General features: G+C 35.8%; 1 protein-coding gene across 1 annotated transcript; it reads left to right on the top strand.

The window, feature by feature from the left end:
* Positions 1-12,378: 12,378 nt before the first annotated feature.
* Positions 12,379-16,848, top strand: MS3_00001656 (uncharacterized protein; the record flags this gene model as incomplete). Its single annotated transcript, XM_051209126.1, has 2 exons — positions 12,379-12,673; positions 15,902-16,848. Exon 2 carries the CDS (start codon positions 15,913-15,915, stop codon positions 16,846-16,848), a length of 936 nt encoding a protein of 311 aa, XP_051074555.1. The 5' UTR covers positions 12,379-12,673; positions 15,902-15,912.
* Positions 16,849-18,426: the final 1,578 nt, after the last annotated feature.

Below are 18,426 nucleotides of genomic sequence, written 5' to 3'. Positions count from 1 at the left end.
TAATGAAACTATTAACAAAATCGGTCAGCGAATTTACTTACAATTATCACTAGTGTTATTTTTCTTTTATCTTCATTCACTACAGATGATTACAGTATGTTTCTCTATCGGTTGCTTATTCAGCAAATATCTCAAAACCTTGTCAGTCTAATTGGAGGTTTAGCGACACAATCATGCATGCAAATAATCAGTATAAGCAGTCGAGCAAATCTCCTGCAAACTGAAAACATCAATGTGGAATTTACCCCAACACTGACTAAGGTTCAAGCCATTATCATAGACATGAGTTCGGAGTGTACTCCCCTTGGTTACAACTTATGTTCTCCCTGATAATCACATGAGCATCAATCACTATTAATCATCTTGTAAAAACTTATTTAGCTAAATACATCTTGCAGCACCACATCACTTCGTAATATGACACAGGCCTAACTGATTTTAATAACTTATAACCACTATATCTCAATTAAATCGTATTCCGCCTTATAATAAACTGCATACTTGCAACTAACTTGTATGCTCAATCAGCCGGCAAGTATAAATACAAATAAATAGTCTGCCACAGATCAGAACATTGAGTCTAGAGCATGTCTCTCACGAATACACTCATGTTTAACGATTTGTTTCTAGCTATCTGTCCAAAATTCATATAATCATCACTCACGTATTTAAATTTTGTTTTGATATACATTTATGTGTATTAGTAGTATTACTAAATTCTATCACGGTCAAGTAAAAATGAGGTTGAGAAAATCTCCCCGTAACTAAATAAACCGTATCAAACTAACTGGAACACTAGTTGGAATTCTCCACGGTAATATTTTTGTTCCTTCAGTTAGCCTACTAATACAGATACAATTGGAAATCAACTCATATGGACAACATACCTGCATAATTGTAGATTGATTTCATAATTTAAACCAAAACTAATACCGATATTAATATTTCTACAACATTCATTACTTCAATACTTCTAAACACAAAATACTTACTACCTATACGTTAAGTTATTAACCAACAGCTATTAGCACGCATCGTTTTATTATCATTATTGTTATGTCATTCTTTATAGTTCATATAATCTTCACCCAAATTTTCATTTAAAGCGTTTTAAGCATGAAGGCAGATATTTTAAAATTATTACATGTATTTCCCGACCAGATGCTGCCACCTTCTTTTGATTTACCTTCCAGCTTACCAATACCCGGAGGATTCTTATTATCCTTGGTAACCTCCGGCGCGCGACGATCCCATCCAATTTGGTATCGAACCAACATCACGTTGATTCTGGTGGGAGAGTAGTGTAGTGGCATTGGACAATGGCTACACAATCCACAAAGCTGAACATGAGACAACTCGGAAAATAGATATTCAATATTTAACACGGAGAAATACCTAACGATGGAGAAGGCGCGTACAATGGATTGAATGGACTGGAGTCGATCGAGTGGCATGGCTCGGCCATGCAGGCGTGGTCTCTGCTGAATGTTACCTTATATCTTCTATTCGTATCAAATATACTGTTCTTTCTTTAGCCTAACCTTGTTCTACATCATGTATTGGTAATTGATACGATACAGTGAGTTGGTGTAGTCGATGGTGTGACTTCCACGTAAGATCTTATAGATTAGGCAGTTATATCATGACAAATCTACAAATTTAGGATTAGGTCTATTATTAGAGCAGTACTAATATCATAGTAGACCATAGTCCTACATTGGTGAGCCCAACTAAAGAAACGCAACCTATTATTGTTAATCCTTATATCCACCTTAACCTTCTCAATCGGTTTTTATTTTAGTAAACCCAGTATTCTAATAGTCCTTTGATTAATAGTCACATATATTATCGTAATGTTATATCTACTAGTTCACATAACTTACTAGCTCAATCGATAATAAAAGTTGATCATCTATATCAACTAATTAGCTCTGATGGTTCGTTAACAAGCTTTAATAGCATTTACCTGCTTCAGCGACATAGACTTGTTTAAACATCAAGCTCTAGCAAATATGACCTGTAAATAGCGTAAATATACATTGACTAACAATGCAATCAAGGATTGAATAGTTATCTGGATCTAATTCTTAGTGTTCCTTCGCTTAACACCTCATCCTGTTTTAAACTAATCGTATTTGGGTTTATGGATTGGTTTATCATATTAGCAGCCTAAAATGCGAACATAGTTTAGATAATAAGATTACAAAATTTAGGTACTATTAACTGCACTAGTAAAATAACTAAATCCCTAGGTGGCTGTTGGCTAAACAAACGTTTAAAATCAAAACTCCGTAGCCTACTAGAATTAACACTAAACGAATCTTTCTGAATTAAAATTTATAATTAAATTAGGCGTCTCGGATTCTTTAACGTTACAAATTTCTGATAATTTCGAATCACCTAAAGCAACAATACCTATTTTTCCACTGACTAATCCTCATTCAACACTATAACTAGTTAAACATAATAGTTTCAGGATATCGTCATAAAGCATTGCCATGACTTGACAATCACGTAATATGATTGATAAAATTAATGAAACTATTAACAAAATCGGTCAGCGAATTTACTTACAATTATCACTAGTGTTATTTTTCTTTTATCTTCATTCACTACAGATGATTACAGTATGTTTCTCTATCGGTTGCTTATTCAGCAAATATCTCAAAACCTTGTCAGTCTAATTGGAGGTTTAGCGACACAATCATGCATGCAAATAATCAGTATAAGCAGTCGAGCAAATCTCCTGCAAACTGAAAACATCAATGTGGAATTTACCCCAACACTGACTAAGGTTCAAGCCATTATCATAGACATGAGTTCGGAGTGTACTCCCCTTGGTTACAACTTATGTTCTCCCTGATAATCACATGAGCATCAATCACTATTAATCATCTTGTAAAAACTTATTTAGCTAAATACATCTTGCAGCACCACATCACTTCGTAATATGACACAGGCCTAACTGATTTTAATAACTTATAACCACTATATCTCAATTAAATCGTATTCCGCCTTATAATAAACTGCATACTTGCAACTAACTTGTATGCTCAATCAGCCGGCAAGTATAAATACAAATAAATAGTCTGCCACAGATCAGAACATTGAGTCTAGAGCATGTCTCTCACGAATACACTCATGTTTAACGATTTGTTTCTAGCTATCTGTCCAAAATTCATATAATCATCACTCACGTATTTAAATTTTGTTTTGATATACATTTATGTGTATTAGTAGTATTACTAAATTCTATCACGGTCAAGTAAAAATGAGGTTGAGAAAATCTCCCGTAACTAAATAAACCGTATCAAACTAACTGGAACACTAGTTGGAATTCTCCACGGTAATATTTTTGTTCCTTCAGTTAGCCTACTAATACAGATACAATTGGAAATCAACTCATATGGACAACATACCTGCATAATTGTAGATTGATTTCATAATTTAAACCAAAACTAATACCGATATTAATATTTCTACAACATTCATTACTTTAATACTTCTAAACACAAAATACTTACTACCTATACGTTAAGTCATTAACCAACAGCTATTAGCACGCATCGTTTTATTATCATTATTGTTATGTCATTCTTTATAGTTCATATAATCTTCACCCAAATTTTCATTTAAAGCGTTTTAAGCATGAAGGCAGATATTTTAAAATTATTACATGTATTTCCCGACCAGATGCTGCCACCTTCTTTTTGATTTACCTTCCAGCTTACCAATACCCGGAGGATTCTTATTATCCTTGGTAACCTCCGGCGCGCGACGATCCCATCCAATTTGGTATCGAACCAACATCACGTTGATTCTGGTGGGAGAGTAGTGTAGTGGCATTGGACAATGGCTACACAATCCACAAAGCTGAACATGAGACAACTCGGAAAATAGATATTCAATATTTAACACGGAGAAATACCTAACGATGGAGAAGGCGCGTACAATGGATTGAATGGACTGGAGTCGATCGAGTGGCATGGCTCGGCCATGCAGGCGTGGTCTCTGCTGAATGTTACCTTATATCTTCTATTCGTATTAAATATACTGTTCTTTCTTTAGCCTAACCTTGTTCTACATCATGTATTGGTAATTGATACGATACAGTGAGTTGGTGTAGTCGATGGTGTGACTTCCACGTAAGATCTTATAGATTAGGCAGTTATATCATGACAAATCTACAAATTTAGGATTAGGTCTATTATTAGAGCAGTACTAATATCATAGTAGACCATAGTTCTGCAAACTCATAAACCTTTAACACAAAGAACACACCTTCACCATACTTTGAAAAACGAAAAACGGTTTCACCGCTTTCAATCAAAAGAAAATTGACAATAAAACTATAGTATAATTGAGAACGCTTTAATCGAATGGAACATCAACTACAGCACCAAAACTATGAATTGAATGAAACGGAATATGTGGAGTAACATGATCTGTCATAACATTGAGAAATAACCAGTAATGTATTTCTTTAATTTTGGGCTCCTTGATTGAGTACACTGTCTCTACTAGTTTCATGTTGCAAGCAAATCAAATGAATAAAGTTCAGTATCGTGATTTAGACATCTATCAGTATATCACACTGCTACGGAAATAACTAGTGGTATAATTTATGAGACACTGGTAAAATTATATGTGGTTTAAAGATGGTAAGGATAGATAAAAAATCAAATAATATGCACGAGTTTAGAAATGTAAAGTTTTCAGAGTAAAAAAAACATTGGGTGACTGACAAGAATTTAGGAAATTATGAGCTTCTTATGGTCGGCCATGGTTGATCAGCATCCATGAGATTACTGAGTTATCTGTCTACTTGTAATGGAATAAGGGGACATGACACTTAAGAAAAATAATACAATTTTAACCATTAGAGAGATTCAGAATCTGAAACTGAGGATTAGGAGCATAATGACATGACTAATAATCAATGAATAATGGGAGAGGGTTAACCATGTGTCCTATCTTTTGGTTATATCCGTAGTAACGTCACTTGGTGTCTGTTATACTCATGATTGGTTTAGATATAAGGCGGTTCATAATAAAGTGCCTCACTGGTGTGTGGAAGTTTATGGAATAGTTGGTGAGGCTCTTTAGATCCAAGTAAAATCGCTTTTAGTCTTTAAAACTTGGTGATAGTATCACCGTTGCGGACAGGTATTGGCGACCTTTTTCATAATGAACTATACAGCAGCGTAAAAAACTTACAACGCATTAGCACTCGGTGTTTTACGGTAAGTAGTGTATATGCGTAGTTTCCGAGTCTGTAGACTGGGTCATGGATAATGGTCAGGTAGGAGGTTAGAAATGAGAGTCCATATATTGCTTTGTAAAGAAATATTAGAATGCTCCTTAGCCGACATTGACATAAAGGTTCTAAAGAAAGGTTCCTACACTTACCTATGTAGTTGAGATTGGAGTCACATCATAGCAGTCGGCATGTGAAGGTTCTTTGAACATCTTCTACTCTCATTTTGTGTGTGGTACTCGTGTTTGAGAAGATAAACGAGCAATATTCAAGGGAGTGTCGTATAAATATTTTGTAAAGGGTAAGCTTAGCCTCTGTTGCAAAGAAAATTTTCTTTATCAAAACAATTAGCCCTCTAGATTTAGAAATAATAGAGGAAGCATGTTCTTCAAATTTTAGGCTTTCTGTGTAATTAATATCTAGATTGTAAACTGATTTGAGTGTTTGAACACTACCTTTATTTAAGTTGTAGTACGTAGGGGTGCTTTCCAAAATGCATGATCCCATACTTGTTGAGGGTGAATGGTAATTTCCATTTTTCGCTACAGATAGTTAGGTTATTGAGATTACTTTTAATCTGCGATACACTTTCACTTAGAGCTTCGAACTTAATGCTACATACCATTTCGAGATCATCAGAGTATAAGTATGGTCTCCCAAGTTTTATGGTGTTACACGTATATATATGCACAAGAAACAAGAGTGGACCTAGTACGCCCCACTGATGACTCCACTAGTTATTAATCTACGTGATGAGAAAGAGTCACTGTACTTCATCGTTTGCTTATGTTCTGTTAGAAATGAAGCAAATGATGAACGCAGTGGGTTGTTGATTCCGAAGGACTCTAGTTTGACAAGAAGCCTTCTCTCTAGAACCTTATCAAAAGCTTTCTTAAAGACTAAGAGTGGGACTGATACAAGGAGTCTGTTGTTTCGTTTCAGGGTTATGTCATTCAGATAGTCTACTAGGCGTACATCTCATGATATTGACCTAAGGAACCCATTCTGCGAGGTCCAGATGGGATTATTAATAAGCAGGTGCTGAACTACCGCCGACTAAACTACATTTTTCACCATTCTAGATACCACTGAGGTTATGTTAATGCGCCGGTAATTTTCGACATTACTTTCATGTGCCGTCTTTATTTTAAGAATGATAAGTGAAGTTTTAAGGGCTGTAGGGTAACAGGCTGTAGAGAGTGATATCACGAATAGTTTAAGAAGTAAAATACACATAACTTCACGTTCACGTTTTATTATGCTAGACGGAATACTATCTGGTACATCAGTGTAGTAGTGATTGTATGTGCAAAAACCGCCCACCAGCACTCTCCATCCAACCCCGTCCTGGGCAACCATTTCCAGTTGATATTCATCCTTTTCATATCTACTTCCAATTCCCGGCATAGTGTGTCCTTCTGCCTTCATCTTTTCCGCTTCCCTTCAGGATTCCGATTTAGGACTTGCCTCGCGATGCTGTTTTGTGATTTCCGTAATGTATGTCCTATCCATTTCCATCGTCTTTTCCCAACTTCCTCTTCAGCTGGAAGCTGGTTTATTCTCTCCCACAGTAGACTGTTGCTGATGGTATCCGGCCAACGGATGTTGAGTATCTTGAGTAGAAAACTATTTATAAATACTTGCACCTTCTTGATGATGGCTGTGGTAGTTCTCCAAGTTTTAGCTCCGTAAAGTAGAACTGTCTTGAAGCTCCTAATGAAGATTCTGACTTTGATATTGGCTTCCATACAGTTGTTTCGTAGCTCCATGTTTTTCAAACGTAGGAATGTTGTTCTTACTTTGCCAATCCTTGCCTTTACTTCTGCATCCGATCTTCCTTGTTCATCGATGATGCTGACCAGTCAGTCACGTGAAATTTCACACCTCTTACACAGTTTTTCCATCAAGTGTGGTTGGATTGGTGTTCTCTGTGTTACATTTGAGGATCTTGCTTTTTGCTTTGTGTATGTTGAGGCCTACTGATCCAGAGGCTGTTGCTACACTAGTTTTCTTTATCTGCATTTGTTCGTATGTACGAGATAGGAATCCTAGGTCATATGCAAAGTCCAAATTGTCTAATTAGTTCTGAGCTGTCGATTGTATTCCGTGCTATTCCTTAGATGTCGAGGTCTTCATAATCCAGTCAACCACCAGAAGAAAGAGGAAGGGGTAGAGTAGACAGCCTTGTCTCACTCCAGTCCTTACTTAGAATGCATCTGTCAACTGTCCTCCATGCACGACTTTGCACTGTAGTCCGTCGTACGAATTCCGTGTGATGTTGACAATCCTCTCAGGAACTCCGTAGTGTCGAAGAAGTTTCCATAATGTTCTCCTATCTACACTGTCAAACGCCTTCTCATAGTCAATGAAGTTGATGTATGGTGACGAGTTCCACTCAAATGGTTGTTCGACGATGATCCATAGTGTCGCGATTTGGTCTGTGCACAACCGATCCTTACAGAATCAAGTCTGTTGATGAAAAAGTTGATCGGAGGAATGTTCGAACATTAAAAAATAATCTTAATTCAAATTTTTATATCTGTGAAAGAAATAGAAAACATGATAGATACTTGAACTCTATGAATATGAACGATATTTTACCTAAAGGATTATTTAATTGTACTACTACAAATAATATAAGTAGTACAAATTCATCTTCTTTAGCTATTCCAAAAGTAATTTCTTCGCCGGATATAACTAAACTGCTTAACACTCGCAGTAATAATAACAATAATAATAACACTAGCAAACATTTAAATCCTATACCCACAATACATACAGAAACATCAAATTCAACTGAGAAAGTTTCAAAACCAAATATTTATCACTTATTTTATACAGATTCCGGTGAATGGATACATTTAAACAAGCTCAATTTAAATATATCAGCTCCATCAAGTGCATCAAAATCATCGGCTTCATCAAAAGGTATGAAATGTACAAAATCTTGGTCTGAAAATGAATAGATTTAAATAAGATATATGAATGTTTTGATGTGTATACATATTTCGAAGTTGATGATAACTTCATTTTACAAGTTATATATCTAACTGACTATTTGAATATCAAGAATTGCATAAATTTATATCTAAATATACTTTCTTGTTTAGCAAATTGGTATATGTAATTACATAGACCATTATTTGTTTTCATTTTCATAGAATTAAAATAAGTGGATAATTCTATGAATATTAGATTTTATCATTTATATACTTGTAGAACTATCAAGAAAAACAAATTATATTAATTAAATCATACAAATAAATTGTGATTGGTTTATTGATTTAATGAAATAACTGAAGTCGAATGTATTTCTTTTTTTAAAAAAATTGTTCCAGAACTTACATATTTTGTTTAACTTTTAAAGTACGAATAGTTTACTTCAAGAATTTTCAAATATAAAATATATATTTCAGTAAGGCGTACCATGTAAGTTTTGATTATCAACCAATTATTGGATAATAGACAGGTCAGTCAGTCAGTTAATTCGTAGAACTAGACATATATATATATATGCATCGGTTCAAGTTGCCATACCTCATTAACACAACAAGATAAACACCGAATTCATAGAAGTAATATATAAAAGAAAGATTACATATAAGGACATAGTACAGGAAAAAAGAATTAGTTTATAGAAAGAAAGATGTGAAGCAATTTCAATCTCATAGTTTAAGGGATGACAAAGAGTGTATGCATCCATACCATTTTGATCGATTCTGAGTCATGTCATCTAGGTACACATAAATCTAAGTAAAATCTTACCAAATTCACTGTTAAAATTGTTTTTTTATTATAATTACGAAATAGAATACTTTAACAATAACTAAGATATATTTATAAATATTCATAGTATATTGAACCTCATATAAAAACAGAAATGAACAAGCTTTATACAGTTTATGATTATTTATCATACAATAAGTGAGTAAAAATATCAACTTTTGAAAGAATAGTACTACATTTTGTGTTTCTTTTTACATAAATAATGTTAATTAGGAAAGAAAAAATAAAACAAACAAATGAATGAATGAATTTCTGCTTATACTAAGAAGATCTTTCATCTTTATCAGTTAAAAGATAAATTAATGTAATTCATGTTTCTTTTAACTCCACCTGGAGTCCTTCCGGGGCTACTACCGGTCCCAAGCCCGGATAAAGGAGGAGGGTTGGGTATGGGGTTAGTGACCTCATCCCGTAGAAAACTAACTCGTTAATGTTTTTTTTTTAAAAAAAGTCAATAATTATGAGAACCAATTTGAAAGGAAAATTTAATTTCTTATTGCTGTCATGGATCAATCAGTTAATTTATTTTATTTCTTCATTGTTAACTATGCTGATTTGTCATTTAAAATGAAACATGCCTGAAAAATAATTATTTCGGATTTTTTCTATTTAAGCACTAAAAACACGAAGTTCAGAGAAGGGATCTCCTTTTTCAATGAATTTATTATCAAGCTGTACAATCGTATACATATATATATGAAAATTTCTTGTTCAAGTACTAGTTCCGTGAGGAAACGTAAACAAGGAATAGCTAAGATGATGTAATGGAGAGATTATAATACTAGATTACGCAATACGAATAATAACAATAGACATAATAAGTTAGTAACGAATTATAATGTAAATTTGGTAAGATGATTGAAATGTTTTCATTACAGTCATTCTATTGATCCACAGTTTGACTTTAACGTCGTATATACGATTCGTCCAAATCTACCTAGATTTCATCGTATCTAACTTTTAAAAATAGCCGAAGCTCTTACCATCCATGAGCTCAAGCCAGAACAATGTGTACAAAAGAAGTATGTTCTATCATTATCGTTACATATATACTTACGCCTGTTACTCCTCGTGGAGGAGCACAGGTCTCCCACCAGCACTCTCCATCCAACCCCGTCCTGGGCAACCATTTCCAGTTGACATTCATCCTTTTCATATCTACTTCCAATTCCCGGTATAGTGTGTCCTTCTGCCTTCATCTTTTCCGCTTCCCTTCAGGATTCCGATTTAGGACTTGCCTCGCGATGCTGTTTTGTGATTTCCGTAATGTATGTCCTATCCATTTCCATCGTCTTTTCCCAATTTCCTCTTCAGCTGGAAGCTGGTTTATTCTCTCCCACAGTAGACTGTTGCTGATGGTATCCGGCCAACGGATGTTGAGTATCTTGAGTAGAAAACTATTTATAAATACTTGCACCTTCTTGATGATGGCTGTGGTAGTTCTCCAAGTTTTAGCTCCGTAAAGTAGAACTGTCTTGAAGCTCCTAATGAAGATTCTGACTTTGATATTGGCTTCCATACAGTTGTTTCGTAGCTCCATGTTTTTCAAACGTAGGAATGTTGTTCTTACTTTGCCAATCCTTGCCTTTACTTCTGCATCCGATCTTCCTTGTTCATCGATGATGCTGACCAGTCAGTCACGTGAAATTTCACACCTCTTACACAGTTTTTCCATCAAGTGTGGTTGGATTGGTGTTCTCTGTGTTACATTTGAGGATCTTGCTTTTTGCTTTGTGTATGTTGAGGCCTACTGATCCAGAGGCTGTTGCTACACTAGTTTTCTTTATCTGCATTTGTTCGTATGTACGAGATAGGAATCCTAGGTCATATGCAAAGTCCAAATTGTCTAATTAGTTCTGAGCTGTCGATTGTATTCCGTGCTATTCCTTAGATGTCGAGGTCTTCATAATCCAGTCAACCACCAGAAGAAAGAGGAAGGGGTAGAGTAGACAGCCTTGTCTCACTCCAGTCCTTACTTAGAATGCATCTGTCAACTGTCCTCCATGCACGACTTTGCACTGTAGTCCGTCGTACGAATTCCGTGTGATGTTGACAATCCTCTCAGGAACTCCGTAGTGTCGAAGAAGTTTCCATAATGTTCTCCTATCTACACTGTCAAACGCCTTCTCATAGTCAATGAAGTTGATGTATGGTGACGAGTTCCACTCAAATGGTTGTTCGACGATGATCCATAGTGTCGCGATTTGGTCTGTGCACAACCGATCCTTACAGAATCCAGTCTGTTTATCTCGAAGTTGGGCGTCTACTGCATCTTTCATCCGGTTCAGCAACACTGTTGAAACCTTTTACTGGTACAGATAGTAGTGTGATGCCTCTATATTTTTCACATTTGCCCAGATCTTTCTTAGGAATCTTGATGAGATATTCTTCTTTCCAGTCCGTTGTCACTTGTTCTTCCTCCTAAATCTTCTTGAATAAAATGCGGAGCTTCTTTGCAGTTACTTCTGTATGACTTAAGTGATTCGGTTAGTATATTGTCTGGTCTTACTGCTTTCTCACTCTTGATTTGTCCTATGGCCATCCTGATTTATTCGGTCGTTGGTGGAGGGACGGCTATAGGACGGTCTGTAGGTGGTGCTTCGATGTCCAGAGGGTTCAATGAGACTGGCCTATTCAAGAGTTCCTCGAAATATTTCACTTGTCTGTTCCTCTGTCCCTGAATCTAAGTGATTGGCTTACTTTCATTGTCCATGACCGGTCTCTCTGGTTTACTATATTTCCCTGCTAGTTTCCTCATTGTATCATATAGCTGTCTCATATTTCCTTCACTTACAGCTTTTTCCGCTGTTGTTACTAGGTATTCCACATATTTTTGCTGATTCCGAGCATCGTCAAAATTGTATCTCCTCATTTTATTGGAAATGTCTGTCTACATGAGGATAGAAAAATTGCATCGCCAAAATGGATCCGAGGATATATAACAAATGAGGTTACGTACTAATCAATGACACTATGGGTTATTTTAAGCATGTATATTTAATTGCAATTTCACTGAAAATCAAACAAACTTTCTCAACACCTGAATAAAGTTTCTCATGTATCGTATTGGACTAACAAGGTAATTATTTATAACGAACATGAAAAACGGAGCGCACGTCACTCACTTGCATCACGTTAGTTATCTGTGATGGCTACTAAGCATATCGGAACACTTTAGCTAAACAAAAAACAAAGTCAGTTTATATGTGTCTCAGTCAAATCCTTGTGTCCGTATTTTGTAACTTGTGTTAATGACAATAGTTTTGTGTGTTTATTAAACAGTGCGTTATTTTATGGACTTTTGTGAAAATATAAGTACGGGATGCGGCATATTCAAACACGGTACGTTACGTATAGTTGTCGACTAATTTCCCCCGAATACACGAAGTAAGGGGGAAAAATCGACATTTCCCCTCTATTTACGCTTCCGTCCCCTTTGTTCACCTTTATTTCCGCTTTATTGGTTGTTTGGGGTTTATTCTCTTCCCGATTTTCTCACTAAGAGACGGAATATTCCTACCAGACTTTCCTGTTTATGTCTTTTGAGAAAAAAATACCGCCAACTGGACGCAAACTCATAGGTGAATATATTAACAGTTGCATACCACATACTTCCAAATTTATACAGAGGTAATTGAAAATTTTAGCGATGTTTTACGAATAATTTCAAATGTTTTTGAGAAACACTTAGTAAAATTTAGAGTTTTTATTGTCCAGAAAAAAACATTCCTGACCAATTCTCTGGTATAGTAATTTTGTTATTACATTTATCAAGTTTATCTACACAAAAGTTTACTGATCAGTAAATTCTTTAATGTCCAACAAGCGTTACTATTATAACGTTGTAGGCAAGACTCTAGGGAAGACCTTTGAACGAATTTTAAATGACCCTGAAAATTATTAGCCAATCAGAAGACAGTATAAAGTGGGAATATAAGTAATGAATTACAGTGGGTATTCTAAAACTTGTTAAGGTTTGATAAAGGTTTAGAGGTTCTGAATTCATAATGCATATGGTATAGAAACTCGTCCATAGGGTTAGGTTAGAGTTTAGTGTTAGGGTTTATGTTTAAGGTTAGGGTTAGGGTGCTAACATGAGATCGGTTTACAACGGATTTTAGAGGTTAGGGTTAGGGTTGTAGCCTAGGGTTAGGGTTACGGTTGGGGTCAGGGTTAGGGTTGTAGCCTCTCTATACCGTATGCATTATGAATTCAGAACTTCTGAGCCTTTATCAAACCTTAACAAGTTTTTAATCATGTAAAAGAAGAATATCCACTGTAATTCATTACTTTCTTGTAATATAATTTTACTTCATACTGTCTTCTGACTGGCTAATAATTGAAATTGCACAAACGCTTCTCATTGGTTCGTCCCTAAATTAGGGTCTTGCCGTCCCATCTGTTGTAACCTCTCATTAATCACCTCCTCTCTAAGATCCGCTGTGAACCGATCGTATGTTAGCAGCGCGTGTTGAACTTGGCTCCGTGACCTTGAAATTGCTCAAACGCTTCTGATTGGCTCGTCTCTAAATTAGAGTCTTGCCTCGACATCTTCATACTCTCTTAGGAAATAACATGAAATTTTTTAAAGTTGTTCAGATTACTTTAATAGTTAATTAACATAAAGATCAATATTTCCCATATATATGGTCACCAATATGTTTATGTGTGTTTAAGTGTTTACTGTCAACCCGACTTAATATTATTCACCACGGAGTTTAAGAAATCAACTTGATTAAAGTATAACTATATTCGTTAATTAACTCTAGTAGGAAAATCTCTATGAAGTGTGGAATGTAAGAATATGTTCCCTTTCCTATTCATTTATTTAAAAAGTAATAAACAATGTATTGCATGGTTTGTGGTTTGCATCTTTTCTATTATAGTCAGTTAACGTTAAGAATTACCTATAAGATGGTATTCATCTTTTATAATAAAGTCTAAAGGTAGAGTACATAAGAATATCTGTCTTCCAAGTAATATTTTCGATAATAACGATAGGTGTAACAGGATTAAATCATATCAGGACCATCAGTCCCTTAGAAATTTCAAATGCTTTTCAAGTTGCGTATGTCTTTTAATTGGTGCTTCTATCAATTTCCTTCAAATATTAGAACTACATTTACTGTAATATCTGATCTATTAGCCAACTGACTATAGTTTAAGTAGGACAATAGAGTTTGATCTTCATTACGAATATTAAACTCGTAAAAGCATTCGAGTTGTATTGTTTATTATTAAGAATAACAAAAATATTTTGTCCTTCTTTCGAACAATGATCAAACCAACTTGCTTAAATTTATTCCTAGATTAAAGAAGTAATTAATAGTTCTAAATTATTGTTTCCCCCAAACGCTCTGGTTCGGCAGAGGGAAGGGAGAGTCAGCTCTTCCTCGCAAAGTACTCGCACATGGCCACATGTATACAGCTACACCCACGGAAGTCCTACTCGTGACGGTAGTGTTGTTTACGAAGTTGAGATGACGAAAAGTGAATGTCCGGCGCTTTAACCGGGTTGGTGGACACGGAAAGTCCACATAGGGGAGTTGAAAAACCCTAATTCCAAACCAATAGTGCACATGGACTTCAGTATCCTGAAGGGACCTGTTGATGGTCACCGGCTATCATGAAACTGCATCTCCTTACATTGCTCCACTGCTTTGTGGATTAAACCTTCATGTAAAAGCTCAAAGAGTGACCCTCTTCGTTTGGGCACCCGGGCAGTATTCCGGCTCGCAAACATATTGAATGATACTCATGGACGCTGTGTATAACTTTTACACTGATTGATATCAGCTCTAAGACATTTTTAAGTAAGATTTTGAACCCTTACCTCAGGTGGCTGCCCAATACTGTAACGAAGTTGTTTGTCCGTTTAAAGTATGCCAGTTATATGTTTCAAAGCCATTTAATTTTGAAAGCTAAGTTGACTAATTAATGTATCAAACCATAATGGGTCTTCACTAAGACTCTGTGTGTTGTTATGCTTAAATGGTCAGTCCCAGTGAGAATTAACTGATCAAAAAGTATCTATTTGTTATTTCTGAGTTTTGTTCCACGTCCAGGAACACTCGAGCTAATCATTTCCAGGATCAAATCTCACTTCCTGGTGCTCGTTCTGTTTTCATCCCCAACCCTCTTCTGGCTTCAGCTTTCGCACGTTCTCCGCAGTGACGTTTGATAAACATTGCTTCTGCTATACTATTATGAGATTTCTTTTTTAAAATATTATATAGCTATAATATCATCGTCCTACACACGATAGACACCATGCAAGTAATCCCAACATTGAATAGCTGGTATTCAGATATGTACTCAATAAATTCACTGCACCCACAGGTTTTGACCGCTTATGTATGAGAACTATGCCATTGCAGTGGCGTCCAAACAGCATAGTGTTTAGTGGAGCTTACCTGTAAAGATAGTTTACAACGCAGTACCTTGAAGTGAATGATCGTAGTATTAGTTTACTGTCCAACAGTTCCTTGAGTAGAGTCCTGGAAATTATATGACTCATCATCAAATGTAGCTCAAAATTGCTGTTATTGCCATAGTTCTTCTCGGTGTTAAATTGAACACATTCATGGAAATGATTCGGTCATAGCACTTAACTTTCAGCTAGTAGGTTACTCGTCCCAACGCCATTCTAACCACTTCAATTCAAGTAACCGGGTGGTTTTACTAACCATCGAAAACAATGTGGCTTAAAATCAACTTGGTGTTCACTCGTTGAATGGGTTACAAGCATTTTTAACCTATGTAGCTAAGCTGTAATGAGAGCTTGTTCCTATTCTGAATTCATATTATCAGTCACATATCTTGATCCCCCTCATTATTTTTTTCACTATCCTCTTTTAGGTTGACTCAACATGTCAGATGTTGTTGAGTGTTTTGTTTGCAAAATTATTTTTTGTGACCAGGATGCCTATTGGAAACATGTCTACGAGGAAGACTGTCACAATCCGTGTAGAACTTCAACTGCTAATTTCAGTAATGACAAAAATAACATCCAAAAATCTGTTGAAAGCCTGTCTAAAATAAGCAATCACTCTGCCCAATCATCTACAAATCAGCCTTCCAATGTTTTGTTAAAACCATCCTCATTTGATAAAGTGTGTAATGTTAAGGCGCCACTCAATAAAAAACCTACTAATAAGGCTTTTTGCGGTGTTTGTCAAACCTACATGAGTCCTTTTGATTTAATTCGGCATGAGACCGGTAAAAAGCATTTGAAAATGTTAGAAAAAGGAAACCTATATGCCCCTAAATCAGTCGACGGACATCAAGATGCCAACCATTCTACTCTTAATCATCAAGGAAATTATTTTAAAGAAGAAAATTATTGTGACCGTAATCATAACCCCCATAGCATGACTTATGATATACCGTCGTGTAAGACTTCATCTTCAGAGGCTCCAGTAAAATGTGATGCTGATTCGCAGTTCATTCCTAATGTACGTTCGCTCTTAAATTTTAATGAGACATCCGAGAATAATTCAAGCAAATCAGCTACTAAGTCTATTTTACGCAGATTATGTATGACGGAAATTTCATCACTTCTAAGTCAAATGATTGGAGATATGTATAAAAATACTCATTTTTATAGGCAATTAAAAATAAAGTGTCGGAACGACCTTAATTCTATCTTGTGTCTTGAGGTCCCTATTCTGCAGAGCACAGTCAGTCAAGAACTCTCAGAATCAAATTCTTCCGGACTAAACAGCGTTTATCATGATGAAAATACGTCGCTCAGTCAGTTACTTTTGTCTTGGGTCAAACAACTCCATGCACTAGACAACGATTAGTTTTATTAATGAATTGTTCATTTCTTTGAGTATTTCATTGCATCTTCACAAATAGAGACTATTTTGATAAAAAGTGATTTCTTCATTTTGATTGCTTGTTAGTGTTGTAGAAATTGTCAACGTTCAAAGGACTGATTATTTTCACATTCTATGCCTAAAATTACAGCTATGGCATAGATCTACCCCTCATTCATCTCTGCTGCTTTCTTTCCTTTCTACATAACTTTTCATTAGGTTCATATGCTTCATCGCTATATTTTTATTATCTTAGTTCCATTCTAGGGAATGAAGTGTTTCCATTTCATCGCCCCGAAATGCCCTGATACGGCCGATAGTGGGGAGAGTCAGCTCTCCGTCTCGAGATGCTCTCACATGGCCATGTGCATACAACCACTGCCAGAGAAGTTCTACTCACTGCCTTCTCACGGCGAGGGTGTTGTTTACGAAATTGAGAGGACGAAAGGCGAATATCCGGCGCTTTAACCGGATTGGTGGACACAGAGGGTCTACCTAGGGGAGTTGGAAAACCCTAATTCCAAACCATTGGTGCACATGGGCTCCAGTGTCCTAAAAAACAAGTGGCGTATGAGCCTTATGTTGATCACCGGCTACCATGAAACTACATCTCCTGACATTGCTCCACTACTTAGTGTTTCAGACCTTTGAGTCAAAGGCTGCGAGTGTGTAGCCTCTTAAGAAAACCTGTTTCGGTTTGGGCATCCGGGCAGTATCCCAACCATTACACAGATCGAATGATTTATGTGGTGCATCATTGTACCAATGTTTATGTGTTTAAATAAATAGATTTTATCGCTGTAGATTTCTCATGATCTTGATAAACGACAAAAAATTTTTCTTTTTGCGTAAAACATTAGCGAAGTCGTGTGATTGTTTGCATCCTTAACCATTCATAAGTTGATGGTTAAAATACCTTGTTATAAGTATGTGACATATGTGGTGTTCAAAAGTTCTATCTTCGGGTTTCCCGTCATTCAGTATTTAAAAAACTGTCGGAGGATTTATCGGGAATTCGGTATGATTTTTGTCATGTCATTATGTTGTTAATATTAACTGAATAATTTGGATACGTTAGCGGTCAAATGATTTAGGTGTTTCTACATGATAATTACTTTTTCATATTTACGTGTCACCTGTTAACGTAGTGTTTAGTATTGTCTGTCACATGTAGTCGAAGTGTGTTAATAGGGACGGGTGCTATTACGATTTTTCTTATACTAAGGTTATTTTTATAGTAATATGACTACTACCGTAGTGTGACTAGTAGCAATGTAATAGCTAGTGGAATGAGTTTTAACAGTCTTATCTGACTATTAGTTCGATTATTCAGCGTTCGTTATTTACATATATCCCAAGATTAATTTCGTGTATATTACTGGACTGGATTTCATTCACTATAACGCCGTTTCCAAAAGTTAGTATACGAAATCTATGAAGGGTACGTATATCCCTAGTATGCATATGAGTAGCAGACATACGAGTCTGAATAGATAAATAGTTGGGGTTGGTTACACACTAATTAATTAAATTATTTTGTCTACATTGATAGAGTCATATGCA

Source organism: Schistosoma haematobium, chromosome 1 (genome assembly GCF_000699445.3).
Source record: "Schistosoma haematobium chromosome 1, whole genome shotgun sequence".
In the NCBI taxonomy this organism is placed as follows: domain Eukaryota; kingdom Metazoa; phylum Platyhelminthes; class Trematoda; order Strigeidida; family Schistosomatidae; genus Schistosoma; species Schistosoma haematobium.
Note: the sequence above shows the minus strand (reverse complement) of the source record. Positions and strands in the feature narration are given on the sequence as shown.